Source organism: Balaenoptera musculus, chromosome 11, assembly GCF_009873245.2.
Source record: "Balaenoptera musculus isolate JJ_BM4_2016_0621 chromosome 11, mBalMus1.pri.v3, whole genome shotgun sequence".
NCBI classification, from domain to species: Eukaryota; Metazoa; Chordata; class Mammalia; order Artiodactyla; family Balaenopteridae; genus Balaenoptera; species Balaenoptera musculus.
In genome coordinates, this window is record NC_045795.1 from 100,002,502 (window position 1) to 100,024,900 (window position 22,399).

Genomic DNA, 22,399 nt, shown 5'->3' on the forward strand with positions numbered 1-22,399 from the left:
GGCGTCTCCTGTGAGTCTGCGCGGGAAGTGGAAACCGGCGCGGAGGAGAAGCGGCTAGAGGGCCGCCCGGGCGGCTTCAGCTTAGCTCGTCTCTTCGCGCTGCTGGGCTCGCGGCCGGCGGTCCGGCCCCTCCGCCGCAGCCGCCATGTCCATGAAGGGCCGCTTCCCGATACGCCGCACCCTGCAGTACCTGGGCCAGGGGGACGTAGTGTTCAAGGACTCGGTGAAGGTCATGACGGTGAACTACAACACGCACGGGGAGCTGGGCGAAGGCGCCAGGTCAGTCCGAGCCGCCGGGTCCCACCAATAACTTGCGAGTCGTTGAGACCTGGCGCTGCGCTGGCGCCAGGGCCCCACTGCATGGACGGGCAGCTGCCCCGGGTTCCACAGCAGAAGAGGACCTCAGGGCCGCGTCGCTCCGGGTGGGGGCCGCGCTGACGGGGAGGCCGAAGCCTCCTCAGCCACCCGTGCCCCGCGGGCGGCGCGCGGTCCTGGTGGAGCCCAGCCCGTGGCGACCGACCCGCTGGGGTCCGGGCTCTTCCACCTGCTGGCTTTGGGAGAGTTGCTTTTCCTCAGTGTTGCGACCGGGGTGATACCTATGCCCCAGGGCGGATATGGGGGTGCAGTGGGAGGGGTAACAGCTGCTGGCATTTGTTGAGTCCTCGTGCGTGCAGCGCGTTTCTGAATGCTCCTCGTGCACTAGCTCGTTTGATTTTTACAGAAACCCCACTGTTCTCTTCACTCCAGGGATGAAAGAACGCAGGAGTTTAAGGAACTGGCTTGTCCAGGGTACCATAGTCAGCTGGTGAGGGGGTGGTTCTGAAAGGGGGCTTCGTTCTCGAAGAGGACTCATCACCCTTAGAGTGAAGGGACTGTCTGTGAGCTGCGCAGCGGCCCCCGCCCCAACTCCTCAGTGCTTTTCAGCCCGCAGCAGAGTCGGGACTCATTGAATGGAACTTGCAAGTGAAAGGTTTGAACTGAACTTTGAGGCAGCAGCAGTGCTTTGGGCTTTTCAGGTGTTAGGTATAAATTTACTGAGTGCCTGCTGATGCTGGGCCCCGTGCTGTTGCTGGGAATTCAAGTCCTGTCTTTCAGAAACTTTGGGATTGGGTGTGTGGGATGGATCGGAGTGAGACTGGAGAGCAACTCCCTGTGGAGGGTGGTCCCCCCATGGCGGGGCCTTCAGTGCAGGGCTGTTCAGGAGAGCCAGCAGCTACCCCCTAGCCGTTTGCTTTCCACAGGTCAACGCAAGAACTTGGACCTACTTGCGTGGGGTCAGCTGGGATGAGGGCTTCCTAGAAGACTCAGTCATAGGGCTGAATGGGCACCCAGATACTCCTGCATAACCAGCCTTGCATCCATCCATCCATCCATCTGCACCAGGCGTCACAGGGCAGAGGCCAGGCAGGTACAAACAGGAGGGAGACAGTCTGGATGGGCCTGCAGTAAACTGAAAGCGTGCCCTGTTTCAGGGGGCCATTCACTGCTTGGCTACATCTTAGCTATTTGGGCTCCATGGAGAATTTCTGACTTGTCAAGGAGCCAGAAATTCAGATTTTTATGTAAATCTCTGGTTTTTAAATGGTCAGCCAATCAAAATAGGCCTGCACATAGTCGCATGCTCAAGAATTTTAATACTCTCTGGGTAAATAGGAGCCAAACAGCTATTCTGTGTTTCATTGTTCCTAGTGATAAGGGCTTAGCTGTCCCACCGGTGCCCTTTGGGTTTGAGCCTGTCAGAATTGCCCTTTGTAGCCCCACTGGCCTTTCTTTGCTTGTTCATGTGCCGTCAGCACTTCACCTGGCCCTCCACTCCAAGTGCCAGTGGCCAGTACAGCACCGGGCTAGCGAGTCTTAGGGTATTTGCTGGGTGTGTGGGGAGCTGCCTTATTCAGAGTCTGAGAGCTAAGTTCCTCCTCACCTCTGCCAGGTGTTCTTGCCCTTAAGATGCAATGGGAGAAGTAACAGCTGCTGGAATGTATTGAGTTCTGTGTCCAGCCTTGCGCCTCAGGATCCAGGTGAATTTGATAATGATGGAGCCCAATGCTCACGGTCCTGATTCTTTGACTTACTGGTCATGTGACCCAGGACAGTTTACTTTTCTGGCCCTTTTTTTAAAAAAAATTAATTAATTAATATTTGGCTGCGTTGGGTCTTCATTGCTGCACGTGGGTTTTCTCTAGTTGTGAAGCCCTGCATGTGTCTTTTTGAATTATGGTTTTCTTTTGGTATATGCCTAGTAGTGGGATTACTGGGTCATATGGTAATTCTAGTTTTAGTTTTTTAAGGAATCTCCGTACTGTTCTCCATAGTGGCTGTATCAATTTACATTCTCACCAACAGTGCAAGAGGGTTCCCTTTTCTCCACACCAGCATTTATTGTGTGTAGATTTTCTGATGATGCCCATTCTAACCCGTGTGAGGTGATACCTCATTGTAGTTTTTTAAAAATTTATATATTTATTTATTTATCTTTGGCTTCGTTGGGTCTTCGTTGCTGCGCGCAGGCTTTCTCTAATCCTGGGGAGCGGGGGCTACTCTTCGTTGTGGTGCGTGGGCTTCTCACTGCAGTGGGTTCTCTTGTTGCGGAGCACAGGCTCTAGGCGCGCGGGCTTCAGTAGTTGTGGCCTGCAGGCTCAGTAGTTGTGGTGAGCGGGCTCTAGAGTGCAGGCTCAGTAGTTGTGGCGCACAGGCTCAGTTGCTCTGCGGCATGTGGGATCTACCCGGGCTCAAACCCATGTCCCCTGCATTGGCAGGCGGATTCTTAACCACTGGTGCCGCCCTGGAAACCCCCTCATTGTAGTTTTGATTTGCATTTCTTTAATAATTAGTGATGTTGAGCATCTTTTCATGTGCCTCTTGGCCATCTGTATGTCTTCTTTGGAGAAATGTCTACTTAGGTCCTCTGCCCATTCTTTGATTGGGTTGTTATTTTGATATTGAGCTGCATGAGCTGTTTGTCTGTTTTGGAGATTAATCCTTTGTCCATTGATTCGTTTGCAAATATTTTCTCCCATTCTGAGGGCTGTCTTTTCGTCTTGTTTATGGTTTCCTTTGCTGTGCAAAAGCTTTTAAGTTTCATTAGGTCCCATTTGTTTATTTTTGTTTTTATTTCTCTTACTCTAGGAGGTGGGTCAAAAAAGATCTTGCTGTGTTTTATGTCCAAGAGTGTTCTTCCTATGTTTTCCTCTAAGAGTCTTACAGTGCCTAGTCTTACATTTAGGTCTTTAATCCATTTGGAGTTTATTTTTGTGTATGGTGTTAGGGAGTGTTCTAATTTCATTCTTTTTTTATATATAAATTTATTTATATATTTTTAATTTTTAAATTTTTGGCTGCGTTGGGTCTTCGTTGCCGCATGTGGGCTTCCTCTGGTTGTGGTGAGCGGGGGCTACTCTCCGTTGCGGTGCACGGGCTTCTCGTTGCAGTGGCTTCTCTTGTTATGGAGCATGGGCTCTAGGCACGCGGGCTTCAGTAGTTGTGGTACGTGAGCTCTAGAGTGCGGGCTCAGTAGTTGTGGCGCACGGGCGTAGTTGCTCCGTGGCATGCGGGAATCTTCCTGGGTCAGCGCTCGAACCTGTGTCGCCTGCCTTGGCAGGCGGATTCTTAACCACTGCGCCACCCGGGAAGCCCTAATTTCATTCTTTTACATGTAGCTGTCCAGTTTTCCCAGCACCACTTATTGAAGAGGCTGTCTTTTCTCCATTGTATCCTCCAGAGGCAGCAACTTTCAACTCTAACCATTTGTTTAGAATTTTACTCCCATATAGTTAAATACTATATTTAGAGAGCTCCTCCTTACTTTCTTAGCTTTAGGCTTTATCTGTTGACTTGCCACTGTGGAAGGCAAGGATTTAGCTCTTCCAGAAGCATTGCCATTCCCTACCCCAGCAGATGCATACTACTCGACCCCCCCATCCTCCCAATATAGTCATTTAAGAATTTTGGATAAATCAGTATTCACTGTTAAATTATTATGACTTTGTAAACACTGTACACAGTTGAGTCAAACACTTTATTTTTCCTTTTTGTTTTTGCAGTTTTTTGTTTTCCCTGGGGTTATTGTCATTGCTTTTGTTTTAACTGCAGATTCTGCCCCAATTATGGACGTTTCCCCAAGCAAATGTCACACAATCAGGCCTTCTGTTGATCCTATCTTTTTCTTCTTGAGAATAAACTACAAGCTCCTATCTGGACTGGTTGTCCTGCATTGCCATCATGTTGGCATAAACACTGAGGCACACAGCAGTAACTTGCTCTGGGTCATACACAGCTGGGAAGTGGTGAAGCCAGGCAACCACGCTTCTACCCGTGTACCACTCGCACCTTTCCATCGTCTGGTGTGGGGAGCAGGGTGGCAGCAGGAAGCAGAGAATGCATTTAAATTCGGGTCATTGGGGAGGCTTTAATCAAGAGACTAATTGCAATGGTGTGGCAAGGATGGGAAAAGAAACCACAAGGAACAGTGCAAGAGCCCGGGTCTAGGCTGCAGAAGTGAGGAGGAGAATGTTTGTTGGGACCTGGAGATGAAGAGGGCTGCCTGACAGGAGCCTCTGGAGCCGGGATTGAGCCTGGGGTCGAGCCAGGGAGATAAATACCTTAACTCTCCTCCTCCTTCCATTCTTTTGCCAGTGCTCCATATGGGCGGAAGCCAACACAAAGCCAGAGGGCAGGAAAGCCCACTTGCTAGCCCATATCTGTTAGCTACTCTGGATGGAGAGCAGGTGGAGAGGAATCCAGGCATACAGTTGTGTCATAGTTTATATAATCAGCCTGGCATTTAAGTTGTTTCTGTTCCTTTGCTGTAACAAATAATGCTGCAGTAAACCTCACACATATCTTTGCATTCAAGTGTGAAAATACCTAAAGGCAGAGGTGAAAACATTGAGTCAAGATCTGTGCTAGTTCCAAACTGACCTCCAAGGAGGTTAAACCAATTAATATACTTAAGGAAACGTTTTCTCACTTTACTATAACTTAAAACTATTTATTTATTTATTTTAGCAATCTAAGAGGTAAAAAAGGACCATTTTAATTTATGACTTTGTTGGGAAGATACTGAGGATCCTTCCTTCGATAGGCTATGTGGGTTTCTGCCCGTCTGTGGCCTTTGCCTCTAGTGTTGGATTATAAATGGTGTTAATAATGTGCAGAACTCTATATCAAGGGAATTAACCTTTTGTTTTGTGTTTTGCAAACGTTTTTCTTCTAGTTTGGCAAATGTTGATTTTGTTTTTGGTAAAGTTTGCCTTGCAGATATTTTATTTATTTATTTATGGCTGTGTTGGGTCTTCGTTGCTGTGCGTGGGCTTTCTCTATTTGTGGCGAGCGGGGGCTACTCTTTGTTGTGGTGCGTGGCTTCTTATTGCGGTGGCTTCTCTTGTTGCGGAGCACAGGCTCTAGGTGCGTGGGCTTCAGTAGCTGTGGCACGCGGGCTCAGTAGTTGTGGCTCGCAGGCTGTAGAGTGCAGGCTCAGTAGTTGTGGCTCACAGGCTTAGTTGCTCCGCGGCATGTGGGATCTTCCCCGAGCAGGGCTCGAACCCGTGTCCTCTGCAGTGGCAGACAGAATCTTAACCACTGCGCCACCAGGGAAGTCCCTTGCAAAGGTTTTAATGTAATCAAATTTATCTGTGTTTTAAACCTTCTGAGTTTAGAGGTTTCTCCACTCCTAGATTGTAAAAGTATTCCCCATGTTTGTTTTCATGGTTTCATTTATTTTTAAATTGTGGTATAATTTACATAAAGTGCTCACCTGTAGATACACAGCTTCTCATATGAGTGCACTGTGCAGCTGTCACACCAATCAAGACCGAGGACATTTCATGGTTTCATTTTTATTTTCTTTTCTTTTTTTAAATATTTATTTATTTTTGGCTGTGTTGGGTCTTAGTTTCTGTGCGAGGGCTTTCTCTAGTTGTGGCAAGTGGGGGCCACTCTTCATCGAGGTGCGCAGGCCTCTCACTGTCGCGGCCTCTCTTGTTGCGGAGCACAGGCTCCAGACGCGCAGGCTCAGTAGTTGTGGCTCATGGGCCTAGTTGCTCCGCGGCATGTGGGATCTTCCCAGACCAGGGCTTGAACCCGTGTCCTCTGCATTAGCAGGCAGATTCTCAACCACTGTGCCACCAGGGAAGCCCCCATTTTTATATTTATACTTCTGTTTTGGTGAGTTTTAGGTTAATATGCAACGTGAGGTAGGGATATAGATTTCTTTTCCCTAAAATGACAAACCAAGAGTCCCAACACCCACATTCAGACAACACGTTAGTGGATTCCTGAGACCTGCTTTTCCTACCTCCACCTTTTCGGGGGGGGGGGGCAGGGTCCTCTTAGAACCTGATGAAAGTTCTGGACTTTCTCTTTAGAAGAATACACAGGTGCATACAATTTTAGGTTAAAAACTCTCACGGGTTTAATTTCTTCTGTTTTGCAGGAAATTCGTGTTTTTCAACATACCTCAGATCCAGTACAAGAACCCCTGGGTGCAGATCATGATGTTTAAGAACATGACGCCAACACCCTTTCTGCGGTTCTATTTAGGTGAGTGCAGGGCCCTCTGCCGTGGCCCAGGCCTGACTTCCCTCCCATGTTCCTCTTGTGTGGCAGTCAGCGGGGGCTGAGATGGGAGCGCTTGTAAACCTACGTTGGTCCTGTCACCTTGGCTCCTATACCTGGCACACAGTGACTGCACAGATCTGTCCCTCTGCAGCCGCATTTCCTGTTGCTGCCACATCTCCTGCATATGCCTCATGTCATACGGGCTAGTCTTTCCAAATTCCCTTGCCACACTGTGCTTTGATGCCTTTGCTAACGTTGGTTCCTTTGCTGCAAATCCCCTTCTACTTTTCTTTGCTTAAGTAAAAAATAAATCCTTTGGGACTCAGCTTGGGCACCATTTCACTCAGGAAACCTTACCTGCACCTTAGATTGGCCTCTCCCTTCTCTCAGGGCACGTCTCTCAGTGCTGGCCACATTCTCTTGAACAGTGTATGTGTCTGCGTGTGTCCTCTATGGACCATATGCATTTACGTGATGCTCTCCTGTCCCTGCGAGGAGCAAACATGAAGATTTATTCAGTTAAATTGGGCTCAGTTCCTGGAAGTCAGAAGACCATATGTTCTAGCCCAACTCTCTACTCAGTCATTCTGATCCTGAGCGAGTAATGTTCCCACTTACATATTTCTAGGGGAAGGCAAAACATCTTCCTTACACGGTTACGAGAATCTAATGAAGTATAGACTGGGAAATTCGTCAGGAAGGAAAAGGATGATGTTGTTTCATTCATTCAGCAAATATGTATCAAGTTCCTGCTAGGACCCAGGCACTGTTCTAGGTGCTTGGGGTGTCAGGGAGCCATACAGACAAAGATCTCTAGACTTGTAGAGATGATATTCCAGCAGGAGGAGATAGAATGAACAAGAAACTCAATAACATGGTTTGTTAGAAGATGAGTGCTATGGAGAAAAGAAAAATAGAGCAAGGTGGAGGTGAGGAGAATGGTGGTGGTTGGCATTTTTGTGTATATATTTCGTGTTGGTGTTTTAAAAAATTAACTTTATTGAGGTATAATTTACCCATAATAAAATGGACAGGTCTTAACGTGCATGGAGTGATGAGTTCTGATAGATGTGACGGGCCTGTGTCACTGTTTCCCAGCGAAGACCCAAAAAGTCACCTAGTACTGCTTTCCAGTTCCCAGTTCTCACTCCCAAGAGGGGCAGCCACTGTTAGCAGTTCTTTTTTTTTTGGCCACACTGTACAGCTTGTGGAATCTTAGTTCCCCGACCAGCGATCGAACCCGGGCCCTCAGCAGTGAGCACAGAGTCCTAACCACTGGGGCTGCCAGGGAATTCCCTCTGTTAGCAGTTCTTTCACCATAGACTAGTTAGTTTTATTTGTTTCAGAACCTAATATAGAATCTCACAGTATATGTCCTTTTGTGTCTGGTTTTCACTTGTCTTTTTGAGATTCATCCACGTTATGTGTATCAGTAGCTTATTCATTTTTATTGCTCCGTAGTGCCCCATTATCAGAACATACCACAGTTTATTTATCCATTCACTTGTTGATGAACATTTGGGTTTTCTATAGATGCCAAGACAGAGTTACAAGTATGAGGTTTATTGGAGATGGGGGGCAGGCACGGAGAGTCTTCAGATGGCAAAGCACGTCTGACATCTCTGGAAGGAGGTCTGGCCAGGAGACACCTCAGATGAGAAAGTCGGGGCCGGTCGGTAGGAAGCTCTGGCTGCGTGTTGGGCAGAAGCGGCAGGTCCTGGACGGGGACCTGGGAGAGCCAGGTGGGCTTGGCTCTGCTGCTGCAGCAGCGGGTCCCAGAGACTCCTCTAAGGAGGGTCTCGCTCGAGGGGTTGTTAGCGGCTGCCTGCCGAGGGTGGTTTTGGGAAGGTGCATGTCTCTGTGGACCTAGGTGCTCGGTTCTCCTGGGCACAGGCTCAGGCTGGCCTTGCTGGGCCACAGAATAGGCACGTAACCTTCTTAGAAACCACCCAGACAGGCCTCCAAAATGATCATGCCGTTTGCCCTTGCAGTCCACAGGGTGAGGGGTCCTGCTGGCCCCCCATCCTCACCCAAACTGGTCCTGTTGCTCCTCTGCATTTCCTGTGGCTGCTGTAAGATCACCACGAGCTTGGTGGCTTAAAGCAATTCAGATTTCTCATCTTACAGTTTTGTAGGTTTGAAGTCCAACATGGGCTAAAATCAAGGTGTTCGCAGAGCCTTCCTTCCTGGAGGCGCTAGGGGTGAATCCATTTCCATGCCTTTTCCAGCTTCTAGAGGCCCCCACATTCTTTCTTTATTTATTTTTAAATTACTTCTTTCTTTCTTTCTGTTTTATTTTTGGCTGTGTTGGGTCTTCATTGTTGTGCATGGGCTTGCTCTAGTTGCGGCAAGCGGGGGCTACTCTTCGTTGCGGTGCGGGGGTTTCTCATTGCGGTGGCTTCTCTTGTTGTGGAGCTCGGGCTCTAGGTGCGCGGGCTTCAGTAGTTGTGGCTCGCGGGCTCTAGAGCGTGGGCTCAGTAGTTGTGGCGCACGGGCTTAGCTGCTCTGCAGCATGTGGGATCTTCCCGGACCAGGGCTCGAACCTGTGTCCCTTGCACTGGCAGGCGGGTTCTTAACCACTGCGCCACCAGGAAAGCCCGAGACCCCCACACTCTTTGGCTCGTGGTCCCTTCCTCCATCCTCGAAGCCAGTTGCGTTCGTGTCTGGCCCTCTCCAACAGTCACACGTCCCTCTGACCACAGCCCAGGAGGGTCTCCAACTTTAAGGACCTTGTGATTAATGGGGCTGCCAGATTATCCAGGAGAATCTCCCCATTTCTGGGTCCTTAAGTTTAATTGCATCTGCAGAGGCCCCTTGGCCACGTCAGGTGTCATATTCACAAGTTCTGGGGGATTAGGAGGGGGCATCTTTGGGGGCCATTCTTCTCATCACATAGGTCTTTTCAGCCATTCCAGTGCCTGTATATCTCCTTGACATTTTAATTTGCATTTCCCTGTATCTTTCCATGTGCTTATTAGCCATTCATTTATTTCTTTTGTAAAGAGTCTGTTTGGATCTTTTGTCCATTAAAAAAAAAAAGTGGGGGCTCTTTTCCTGTTGAGTTGTTTATATATTCTGGATTCAGTTCCTTTGTCAGATGTATTGTGAATATTTTCTGTCTGTGGCTGCCTTTTCATTTTCTTAATGGTGTCTTTTGAAGAGCAGAAGTTTTAATTTTGATGAATTCCAGCTTATCAGTTGTTTTCTTTCATATTTAGTACTTTTTGTGTCCTGTCCAAGAAATCTCTGCCTACCCCAAAGTCACAAAGATTTTTCTCCTGTGTTTCTCCTGTGGGAGAGTCTTAGATTTACATTTAGGTCTATGATCTCTATTTGTGTATTAAGTGAGATAAGGATTGAGGTTCATTTTTTAGATTTGGGATATTCAGCTGTTATAGCACCATTTGTTGAAAGACATTCCTTTCCCTTATTTAATTTCCTTGGCACCTTTGTCAGAAAAATCGACCATGAATGGATAAACAAAATCCATATATTCATTCAGTGGAATATTATTCAGCCATGAAAAGGAACGAAGTACTGGCACATGCTACAACACGGATGAACCTTGAAAACATGCCAACAGAAAGAAGGCAGACACAAAAGGCCACATAGCGTGTGATTCCATTTGTGTGAGGTGTCCAGAACAGACAAAGCCATAGGGACAGGAAGTGGTTGTCAGGGGCTGGGGCTGGGGTGGTGTGGGGAATAGGAAGTGACTGCTTAATGGGTACAGGGTTTCTGTTTGGGGTCATGAAAAAGTGCTGGAACCTAGATAGTGGTGATGGATGCACAACATTGTGAAGGCACTAAAAAGCACCAAATTCTACATTTTAAGCTGGTTAAAATGGGAGAATTCCCTGGAGGTCCAGTGGTTAGGACTCCATGCTTTCACTGCCAAGGGAGCGGGTTTAATCCCTGGTCAGGGAACTAAGATCCTGCAAGCCGCATGGCACAGCAAAAAAAAAAAAAAAAGAAGTATAATTGATGTACAGTAATATTATATAAGTTACAGGTGTACAATATAGTGATTCACAATTTTTAAAGGTTATACTCCATTTATAGTTGTTATAAAATATTGGCTATATTCCCTGTGTTGTACAGTATATCTTTGTAGCTTATTTTATATATAATAGTTTGTACCTCTTACTCCCCTACCCCTATGTTGCCCCTCCCTCCTTCCTCTCCCCACTGGTAACCACTAGTTTGTTCTGTGAGTCTGCTTCTTTTTTGTTATATTCACCAGTCTGTTGTATTTTTTAGATTCCACAAATAAGTGCTATCATACAGTATTTGTCTTTCTCTGTCTGACTTAATTTCACTTAGCATAATGCCCTCCAAGTCCATCTATGTTGCTGCAGATGGCAAAATTTCATTCTTTTTTATGGCTAAGTAATATCCCATTGTGTGTGTGTGTATAGTACATCTTTATCCATTCGTCTGTTGATGGGCATTTAGGATGCTTCCATATCTTGGCAATTATAAATAATGCTGCTGTAAATATTGGGGTGCATGTATCTTTTTGAATTAGTGTGTTTTTTTTCGGATATATACTCAGGAGTGGAATTGCTGGGTTATGTGGTGGTTCTATTTTTAGTTTTTTTGAGAAACCTCCATACTGTTTTCCATAGTAGCTGCACCGATTTACATTCCCACCAACAGTGTACAAGGGTCCCCTTTTCTTCACATCCTCACCAACCTTTGTTATTTGTGGTCTTTTTGATGAATGCCATTCTGACAGGTGTGAGGTGATATGTCATTGTAGTTTTGATTTGCATTTCCCTGATGATTAGGTATCTTGAGCATCTTTTAATCTGCCTGTTGGCCATCTGTATTTCCTTTTGGAAAAATGTCTATGCAGTTCTCCTGCCCATTTTTTAATCAGGTTAAGTATTTATTTATTTATTTACTTGGTTGTGCCGGGTGTTTGTTGCCACATGCGGGATCTTTTAGTTGCGGCATGTGAACTTTTAGTTGCAGCATGTGGGATCTAGTTCCCTGACTAGGGATCGAACCTGGGCCCCCTGCATTGGGAGTGCAGAGTCTTAATCACTGGACCACCAGGGAAGTCCCTCATTTTGTTTTATGGTTTCATTTGCTGTACAGAAGCTTTTAAATTTAATTAGGTCCCAATTGTTTATTTTTGCTTTTATTTCCTTTGTTTTAGGAGACAGATCCCAAAAAAATATTGCTATGATTTATTTCAAAGAGTGTTCTATGTTTTTTTCTAGGAATTTTATGGTAGCTAGTGTTATATTTAGGTCTTTAATCCATATTAAGTTTATTTTTGTAGATGGTGTTAGAAAATGTTTTAATTTCATTCTTTTACATGTAGGTGTCCAGTTTTCTCAGCACCACTTATTGAAGAGAGTGTCTTTTCTCCATTGTATATTCTTGCCTCCTTTCTGGTAGATTAATTGAGCATAAGTGTGTGGGTTTATTTCTAGGCTGCCTAGTCTGTACCACTGATCTATGTGTCTGTTTTTTGTGCCAGTACCTTGCAGTTTTGAATACTGTAGCTTTCTGGTGTAGTTTGAAGTCAGAGAGCATGATTCCTCCAGCTCTCTTCTTCTTCCTTAAGATTGTTTTGGCTATTCGAGTTTATTTCTGAACTCTTCATCCTCTTTAACTGATATGTATGTCTGTCCTTATGCTAATAGCACACTGTCTTGGTTTTTGTAATTCATAATATGTCTTAAGATCAGGAAGTGTAAATCCAACTTTGTTCCCCACCCCCCCTTTTTTTTCCAAGATTAATTTGGCCCTTGTAGGTTCTTTGCATTTCCCTATTGACTTTAAAATCTGCTTGCCAGTTTCTAGAAAAAAGCTTGCTGGGATTTTGTTTGGAATTATATTATAGATCACTGAGGATAATGGACATTTTTTAAAAAAATGAATTTATTTATTTTTGGCTGCATTGGGTCTTTGTTGCTGTTCGCTGGCTTTCTCTAGTTGTGGCGAGCGGGGACTACTCTTCGTTGCAGTGCGTGGGCTTCTCATTGCAGTGGCTTCTCTTGTTGCAGAGCACAGGCTCTAGGCACGTAGGCGTCAGTAGTTGTGGCACGTGGGCTCAGTAGTTGTGGTGCACGAGCTCTAGGCGCACGGGCTCAGTAGTTGTGGTGCACAGGCTTAGTTGCTCCGTGGCCTGTGGGATCTTCCTGGACCAGGGCTCGAACCCGTGTCCCCTGCATTGGCAGGCGGATTCTTAATCACTGCACTGCCAGGGAAGTCCCTGGACATTTTAATAATATTGAGTATGTTTTGTGACTATTGTAAATAGTATTTTTAAAATTTTCATTTTTCAGTTCTTTGGTTAGCACCAAACAACTTCGTAGAAGTACAGCTGATTTTGTACATGGGCCTTGTGTCTTGCAACCTTGGTAATTCATATTTCTAGAAGTTTTTATTTTCTAAATTCCTTAGGATTTTCTACATACACAATCATTACATCTGCAAATAAAGTTCTTCCTTTCCAATCATTTAATTTCTTTTTTGTGTGTCTTAATTCACTAGCTGATGTGGCTGTAAGATTTTGCATTTTTACCAGTAATTTAGGAAAGTTCCAGTTCCTCTGCATCCTCACTAGCACTTGGTATTGTGTTTAAAAAAATTTTAGCCACCTTAATATCTCACTGTAGTTTTATTTTGTATTTTCCTAATGACTGATTATATTGAGTATCTTTTCACGTGCTATTATCCATTTTTGTTGTTGTTAAATGTTTATTCAGATATTTTGCCCATTTTTTCTTTGGATTGTCTTTTCGACATTGAATTGTGAGAGTTCTTTAGTCAGGATACAAGTCCTTTATCAGATACATGCTCTTCTTCCTCACTGAGTTGTCTTGCCATCTTTGCTGAAAATAAGTTGACCATAAATTTAATAAGAGTTTATTTCTAGACTCAGCTCAGTTCCATTCCTATAGGCTGTTCTTTTGCTCAATACCACACTGACTTGATTACTGTAGCCTGTGGTAAAATTGAAATTGGGAAACGAATGTTCTCCCATTTTCTTGTTTGTCAAGGTTGTTTTGGCTGTTTTGGGTCCTTTGCATGAATTTTAGGCGCAATTTTTCAGTTTCTACAAAAACACCTGCTAGGATTTTTGACAGGGATTGACTGAATCCATAGACTGATTTGGGGAGGATTGCCATCTTAACAATATTAAATCTTTCTATCCGTGAACATGGAGTTTCTATTTAAAATAGTATGTATGCTTTTGTACATACCTAAAGTTTATGTGCTCACATCTAAAGAAATACAGAAAAAAGGCAGCATAATGGGTTACATAAACATTTATTTGACCGTTAAAATGTTTCTCCTCTAAAAGCAAATCCCAAATCACCACCAGTTGAGGCCAGGGAGTGCCTTGCTGTGTTCTCAGCTTTCTTCCCCCCTTTTCCTCCTGTTTCCAGATTCTGGGGAGCAAGTCCTTGTGGACGTGGAGACCAAGAGCAATAAGGAGATCATGGAGCACATCAAAAAGATTCTGGGGAAGAGCGAGTGAGTTGGTGGGGCTTGACCTGGAGGGGTGCAAACGTCTTGGCCCAGAGATTTGAGAGGGAGGAGATGGGCGCGCTGGGAGGGGTGTTGAGAGGGCGGACTCTGGCAGGAGCCTCGGACGCTGACCAGAGAGCGGACGGGAGTCTGTGCGCCTGAACCTCTGAGCTGCAGCTCCCTGCACCGTGAAGATAAAGATGGTCCTTTCCTCCTGGGTACACGAGAAGCTGAGACGCATCTGAAATGCGTGCCCTTGTGGCTGTGACCATGTCCCTCTTGGGGAATCTCAGCTTGGCGCTAGTGGGTGACCAACCCCAGGGCCTGCTGTGACACATTCCTTTTCTTTCCATGAATGGAGGGAGGGAGGGAAGATGGGGAAGTCTGTCTTGAGAAAGCGCACGGAGGCACTTCCAGGCCCCTTGGTCCTGATTGCCTATCCTCAGAGCTGGGGTCACCCCTTGCTACCCTTCACCGGGCTGCAGGCCTTCCTGCGCAACCCCCAGCCCCGGAGGCCCGGGGGGAGTAGGGAGCAGCGTAGGAGGTCTCCCTGGCAGATGTTGGGGCTCACTCGGCTGAGAAGTCCCCCACTTTCCAGCAGCTTGGAGCCGTGTCACCCACGCCTTGTTGCTGTCTGTGTTCTTTGGCAGGGAAACCCTCGAGAAAGAGGAGCAGGAGAAAAAACAGCTTTCTCACCCAGCCCACTTTGGCCCCCGAAAGTATTGCCTGCGGGAGTGCATCTGTGAGGTGGAGGGGCAGGTGCCCTGCCCGGGCCTGGTGCCATTGCCCAGGGAAATGACAGGGAAGTACAAAGCAGCTCTGAAAGCCAGTTCCCAAGACTGAGGCCCCAGAAAAGCCCCTGGTCCTATTCCCCGAGAGACTGAAAATCTCTTTGCAATAAAAGGGTCTCCTTTACACACCTGTGTAGAAGTGCATGGGGGGAGAGGAGGAGTTGGGCTGCAGCCAAGCTGCCCAGTGAACACCCTGCGCCATCAGGGCAATAAATGCTTCAGAATCACTGAGCAGTGTGGCATGAGTCCGGTCTGATAGGCCTTTGTAGGGACAGGGCTTTGGGGTCGGGAAGGTGTAAGGCTGCAGCCTGGTGACATCTCATCTCAGTCCTGCAGCCCTTTCCTGGTCTCTACTGGCTTCGCCTCTTCTTCCAGGCCTTGCTCTGGAGAATAATGAAGAACTGCTGCGCGGGGGTCTGGCTGGAGCTGTCTGGTTGGTGGTATAGACGTCCCCTCCAGTCAGGCTCTTTGGGATTTTTCAGAAATCCCAGGGCAAGCCTGTGAGCAGCGCTCGCTTTTTAAACTAAAGCCAACTGACCACTGTTGCGAGGCTGTGCCAGAGGCCAAGAGGTCCCAGACCTGCCTCCCTGGCAAGGAGAGGGCGCCCCCCTGGTGGAGGGCGCTACCCTCTGGCTTGGTCAGCCTTCACTTACTGAGGTTTGGAAGAGGGTGTGAGGTGTCACTGGGGGTCTGCCTGGGAGTTCTTTCCTCACAGGACACTGCTGTTGCTGTCACTTAAGTTGTGTCGGTTTCAGTCCTCAGGAGACACCAGGGCCCTCTAGAGTCACCTTAAGATTAGGTTTACCTGGTCGAGAGTGAAGGACTTGGGCTGAAGCCAAAAGTTCCCTGTGAGATGGGAAGAAAGGTAATCCTTATCCCAATGTGAGACTGGGATGTTTTATATAAATGTTGCAGATTACCTCATTAAATTGGGAGAAGTTTGGCTCCTTTCACATACGGTGCTCAGGTTATGGTTTACTGTGATTTTGTACCAGACCTGTGTTCAGGGTGATGGCGTAAACGTCGGGGTTGTGGGGAGGTGGGCATGTGGGTCTGATGTGTAATGGGCAGCTGTCCTGAATGACCACAGGCTTACGAGGGTTGTTTAACTGAAATTCAACACTCTGGTGCTCTCTCCCTCATCACCATTTCCGAGGGCAGCTAGAAAAACCTGTCCCCCATTCTAATCCCTCCCTGGGTGCTGGCCTCAGTTCCTGCCATGTTTCTGATACTGCTCCCAGCTGGTGGCAGCCATGGCTTTCACAGTGGCTGACTGGGCTTTTCAGAAAGAGTTGGTTCCTCTTGGCCTTGTCTCCAGAGCTAGTTAGACAGAAGGACTTACAGAAATGGCCCTTCCCTCCATGGTCCACAGGGGCGCCCCCAGGGTTGCCAAGTAGGAGGATCGCCCTGAACTAAGCTAGTGTCTGACCCCTCTTTAGAGAGAGAATAAATGAAATGAACAGTGCCTGACACGATGGCGCTGCTGTTACTGTTTGCGTGGACTATTTTATAGGTAGCAGGTAACATGCATGGAGATGAACACCACTGGGGGGCATTATTCCTTTGTCATCTATTTCCTACTTTATTAGCGGTAGAAAGATGGGTTTAAATTTACAAAAATGGGAAGAAATTAGTAGAGAAGATTGCTATGAGGATCTTTTTTTTTTGAATTTTATTTTTTTATACAGCAGGTTCTTATTAGTTACCATTTCATATATATTAGTGTGTATGTCAATCCCAATCCTCTCATATGAGGATCTTGTAATTGACACATTTTCTTAATTTTATCTGCATAAGCAGTGTTCGCCAGATGGTTTTTGCCCTTGTTCTACTGAAGTGACCAATTTTCTTCTCATTTTGAGTTCTACCTGGCAAAGCCACTTAAAGCTGTTTGGCTGCCTGTGGGTTCTGCCATGAATCTGACTTTGGACCTTAGAATCCTCACCTGTAAAATGAGAGGTCAGATGACATAATGAGCAAGTCCTAAACTTCTGAAACTTTAAGAAAATATTTTTACCCTGGATAGCAAATATCCTTACAGTAAGCGTCTGCTGGTTTGAAGCCTGGCTCTGTGCATGTCTGTCTGTCTGTGCCAGCGATCTGTGTGTCCGGTGGCCCAGGCTGTGCTCTGCTCCGTTCCAGGAAAGTCTGCGTGGCTTCTGGACACCACACCAAGGAGTGGCTCCACTGGGAGGACGCAGAGGGGATGGTCCTGCCAACGTTTTCGTTAAAGGTATTTACAATCCAGTGGACCATCAAATGGACCATCAAGGGCTAAGTCACTTTTGGGCAAGGCTAAGGTGGGGTGCGAGCTGTAGGGGTCTGACGACCAGGGTGCCTCCTTGCCACCTACCTGGGGTTCAGGCAGAGCATTCTGGGTGCCTCTGGGGGTCAGGCGTTACCGATGTTACTATTACAAGGAGAAATGAGGAGCAGGATGCACATTATTAGTTTTTAATTCACTTTAATAGTATAAACCTCTTTTAGGTAGTAGTATTAAGCCACAACAATAATGCCACATTGAAACAGCATTTAATAAAATGCATAAAGCTAATTCATGCACTGCAGTACTCTATATACAAACACAACAATGCAAATTCTTCGAGACTGAAGACATTGATTAGATATAAAATTCAGTTTAAAAAGAACATGCTGTTTTTTTAAATGCCATCACATAAACAAAGCTGATTTCAAGCTATACAGCTTTCAACAGATTTTAAACCTGGAATTAAAAATGTGATGGCATAAACAATATTTTCTATATTGTGAAGGGCAGAGGTTACAGAAACGGTCCCAAAAATCTAACACCCAAATTTTCCTTTAACACACTTCTTTTAAAAGGGCTGGTAGTGCAGCTACATTTTAACAGACAGCTCCAAACTACAGGTAAAAACTATGGTTTGTACTATGAAAAATGTGCAGTTTTCAGTTATAAAACTAGTTGAACACTGGTTTACAAGATAATTGGGAGAACGGAGAGAGTGTAGAAAAATACTCCAGCACTTGAGTTGTGTGTGGCAGCAGCATTTGAATCCATGAGTGCTCTGGTTGTTAAAATGATAATTGACTACACTTTCCTAAAAGAAAAGCCATTTTTAATGTAAAGACTACCATTTCTAAATGTTATCCAAGTGTTAAGCTTTATCACAGTCTGTCAATCGATAAATATTGCTGAGCCTTTTTTCCCAGCATTTCAGAATTATTATTGGCCTCTTAACTGAAAGTATAGCTGGGCATTAAAAATATCTCAGACATTCCTCACCCCCAAGATACTTTTTTTAAACTCACAGTTTAATTATTCTTAGATTACAGTTAAGGTAAATAGCCCCAAAGGAAAACTTTTAAAGATTCATTTAGAGACTGTCAGGCTTCCACTTGTGTTTTAACTGGAGAGCCATGTTCAATAGTGTGATTGTCACGACAGGTAAGGACATGGGAAAGGTCGAACAATCACTGTGGGATGAGGCCAGTGAAGTAGCAGGAGCTTTCGTCACATCAAAGCTGTAGAGAAGCTGAAGGCTAAACGACCCACCATCTCACAAAAGGCACCGAGTACTGTGGTCTCAATGAAGTATTTTCAAACATTTCAGTAAGCTTATTTAAAAAAAAAAAAGTAACCTGTGGATTACGTGAGTTTTTGCAGTTATCCAGTGATTTCTTTCAGCAGGCCAGCTTTCAACCTTCCCACCATTCAGGTCTCTGCTTACCAGGTGCATGAGCAACTAGTGTATCTCAGTTTAAAGCCCGATTAATGGGGAAAATTCCTCAGAATAGACCTGGACAAGGAAAATTTGGCATTTGTAGCTTTAAGGGTATATACATCTGTATAAAAATGCAATTTTTATCTGAAATTTAAAAATTTTAGAATCATAGTTTATAGAAAGGAATAAGGTCAGTGGATTTCATTCACATGCTACACAGTTAGTTAGAGAATTGAAGATTTGTAATTTATATACCATAGAAATCAGCCATCAACATTCATGCTTCCTAGAGAATAGAAAGCAGTGTTATCCTCCCAGGGCCTTTCTGTCTGGAGCTTGCCCTGGTGCAGAGTGGACATTGACCTCAGGGCCTTTCCCAGCCAGGCTCACCCAAAGGAAAATGGAGTTAAAGTCTCAGCAAATCCATCCTGCTGAGGGACCACGGAACACCCACATCAATTTACTGTAGAAACGCTATCATAGATTCTCTGTAAAACAAAAGGAAAGTCTGGATACGTGGCTACATGTCTGTATACATAATATACATCTATGTACACATACGCTATATACACTGTACATATAGAGAAGGTATAAACACATGTACATTCAGTCAGTCACACAAGCCTATAAATCTGTACACACACAATGCCGCCGAAGGGACCCCAGGGCTGAACACACAGAAGTGCCCGCTGGTGGGAGGCACAGGTGAGGAGGCCCAGGACTCTGTGTACAAAAGACTCATCCCACTCTGTCATAGTGAGGGGCTAGCTTTGCAAGGCTAGCTTTGCAAATTTACATCAAAGTTAAGACATTTTCCAAGAGCCGCACAATCTATGGAGAATGGAAGTGGGACAGTGAAGGATGTGGGTGTGTGCCCTGCTTTCTCCTGCCTTTCCAGGCTTTGAAGGGCACCATCCTCCAAAATAAAGGTGAGCATCAGAAGATGCCGCCTTTCATGACCTGGACTCAGAAGAGTTGTAATGTCACCTTCAGCCCCATTGCACATAAGGCCACTTCCACTGGAAAGTGGGCAGTGCGCTTCCAGGCTCTAATCTGATCAGGCCCTGGAACTTGGATCCCCAGCCAAAGGCTGCTTGTCAGGCAGAGGGCAGGGCTGGGAGCAAGACTGCTCTGCTTGGTGTTCCCTCAAAGGATCAGGATAAGAGCACTAGGTACAACGAGAGCCCTTCTAGTTCTTGGCTCCCTGCCGTGGCTACCCCCAAACAAGCCAGAGAGCCAGTGTGCAGTGTGGCTACAGCCCTGTGCCCCAGCGAGGGTGCTGCCGCCACATCGATCAGAGAGCCCGTTGGTAGCCGTGTCCATTGCCACCACCTCCGGAGAGAGTCTGCATTTAATACTGACGCCGACAGGCTAGAAACGATCCCTCTTGAGGGGAATTACATAACATCTTACAAGTGACTACACCTGAAATTAAATATAAAAACCCAAACAACAAAAGAACCCTGACCACAGCCTCATGGCAGAGGTTAGACAATAAATAAGGCAGCCTCCCCGCCCCACCCCAAACACACACACACACACACACACAAATCAGAAGGGTGGTAACATACTTGCTTAAAAATACTTTCAAGGAATAACATGGAAAATATTTGCTTGAGTAATTTGGTCTTTTTCTACATCTCTTCCGGTCCTGTTTTATGATAATATGAACGCCACAAATTTCTATACATAACTGTCCAACATTATCTGAAATACCGATGAAAAAGAGCCCACTTCATCAAGAAGCAGTGGTGTACGTCTGTCCCCACCTCCCTTAGGTACTCTCCTCACAGAGGGAGGGGTGGCTGGGCCAGGATTCTCGTGGCAAAGAATCCTGATCCTGGCTTATTTCACTCAGATGCAGACTACTCAGGGCTGGTCTCACTTCACTAAATCAGAGTTTCACAGGCTACTAACAAGGGTTAAAAGCCTGGTGAAAGTTGAGCCCAAATATTTACTTGAAATCTCTTCAAATAATTCTTGACTCTGGGCTGCTTTTAACCAGTTTGACAAGAGAGAATGGACCTGCTGTCAAAGGCTTGAGATGATCTGGAGCGGCGAGAATTCAGGTGGCATGGAGCTGATTTTTAAGGAAAAGGCCACTTCAAAGTAAGGCCAAGGGGATCTAGGAAACTAATGAGTGTTCAAAGCCCAAAATGGTCCACTAGAATCAGCCATCAGCAGCGAAGGGACTCAGGGAGCAGGACAGGCTTAGAATCGGCTTTTCTCCCGGGCTGTCCTGCTGGAGTGGGGCATGTGCTTATCCAGGTGTTCACTGTCTCCCTGCTGGTACCACCTTCTGTTCCCAGCACAGACTTCAGTCTAGGTCTTGGCTAAGCTGCCCTCATACCTTAAAGCAACCTGAGTGTAAAAGCCTCACAACCACAGGACGCCCCCAGGGCAGCCGGCCAGTGCCGACCTTTTCACCATTACCGAGAACTCAGACCTGAAAGATGTGACACAATACGTGTTCCCAGGGAGCTACTACAGGATCAACAGACATGCTTACATCCGAAGTCAAAAGAACAGAAAAATAGGCAACTCGCTATGTAAGATGCACACAAGTGCTACAAAATGCCCTCTGTGAAAATCCTTAGCCACTTTTTGCCTTAATTTTGAAACTGAAATCACTTCAAAGTTAGAAAACCAAAAATTTAAGCTGTCAAAATTAAATCCTTCCCATCATTTTATAACGGGTACCCCCACTATTCTCCAAAATTTGCTCCCAAGGCGTGAACGATAAATGATATAATCAGATCCAAACAGGAATTTCCAAGTTGGAGACACTGTTCCCACTAATTCCCACTAATGACTTCCATAAGTGCCGCCGACAACTTCGGAATAGGGTCCCGCCTTGCCGTGAGCCCGTGGCGGCAGCCCAGCACCCACGCGCAGCACACGAGGCACCCACCTTGCTCTCCTCAGCTTTACACGGCCGTGGATGCCTGGAGGCAGGGGAGTGCGTGCACTGGGGTCTTTTGGGGTATCATCTGATCAAAAGGTTCAAGAAGTTACAAGTTTAGCCTCACACTGTATTTTCTTAATCTGGGCTACACAGAAAGAAAGTACAGGTACCTGACGCAGCCTTGCTACTTTTCCCAAATGGAAATGTGTGCTGCTTCTTCACAACCAGGGGAACTATGGGCGCTTTTCTCCGGCTAAACTTCCCAATAACCGCATTCTGTTCTTGTAAACGACGGTCGCTATCACTTACAAGGAGAAAGAAGATGATAACTTTGGGGATTAAAGGTTTTTAAGGAGCAGGCAGCCTGCTTCTGCATCCATCATCTAAAACGCTCCAGAGTCTGTCTGCTGGCACAACCCGGGGGAACCCAAGTGCGTGGTGTGCCAGGATCACTGAGAGACCTGCCGACAGAGGTGCTGAGCCTGGAGACACTGAGAAACATGCCACTCCGCTCCACCACAGCTGCTGCCTGGGCAGGCAGCAAGACCCGCACCACCGTCCACCTCCCACCTCCCAGTTCTGACCGAAGTGCAGGAACACAGGCCCTTCCCGAGGGGCATTTGGGATGGAGACTGCTGAGAAGGGAGCCCTCGCACTCCTCCACCTGAAAACCATGCAACCACCCCACACTGTAGTCGGGAGGTCCCGGCAAGGGTTCAGAATGCCCACCTTGCACTTTTTGGTCAGAACGCTCCAACTGCTGTTGAATGGTGGAGGTGATTCGGGGATGTTTTCAGTTGCTGCAGGAATTGGCAGTTAACGTCTGACTGGTTTAATCCAATTCTGAGAACCAGTCACCAGAAGAGCCCCGAGTTCAGTGGAGCCTGCAGATGCCCGTCACAGACCAGGACCAGAGGTCAGGGAACCCGACAAGCATCAGCTCTGGCTGCGGAAGC

At 46.3% G+C, this 22,399-nt stretch overlaps 1 protein-coding gene across 9 annotated transcripts in view; it reads left to right on the forward strand.

Annotated features, from left to right (window-relative positions):
• MRPS25 (mitochondrial ribosomal protein S25) overlaps positions 1-22,399 on the forward strand; it is a 34,684-nt gene continuing 12,285 nt past the window's right edge. For 2 of the 9 annotated variants that reach the window (XM_036870218.1, XM_036870214.1), the window contains exons 1-4: positions 1-279; positions 6,431-6,537; positions 13,965-14,052; positions 16,934-17,070. In XM_036870218.1, the coding sequence (XP_036726113.1) occupies positions 146-279; positions 6,431-6,537; positions 13,965-14,052; positions 16,934-17,070 (466 nt within the window). In that variant the 5' untranslated portion in view covers positions 1-145. Of the gene's footprint in view, positions 280-6,430; positions 6,538-13,964; positions 14,053-14,696; positions 15,069-16,933; positions 17,071-20,265; positions 20,349-22,240; positions 22,360-22,399 lie in introns of those variants that run through there. The other 7 variants (XM_036870215.1, XM_036870217.1, XM_036870216.1 and 4 more) reach the window with 6 other exon arrangements.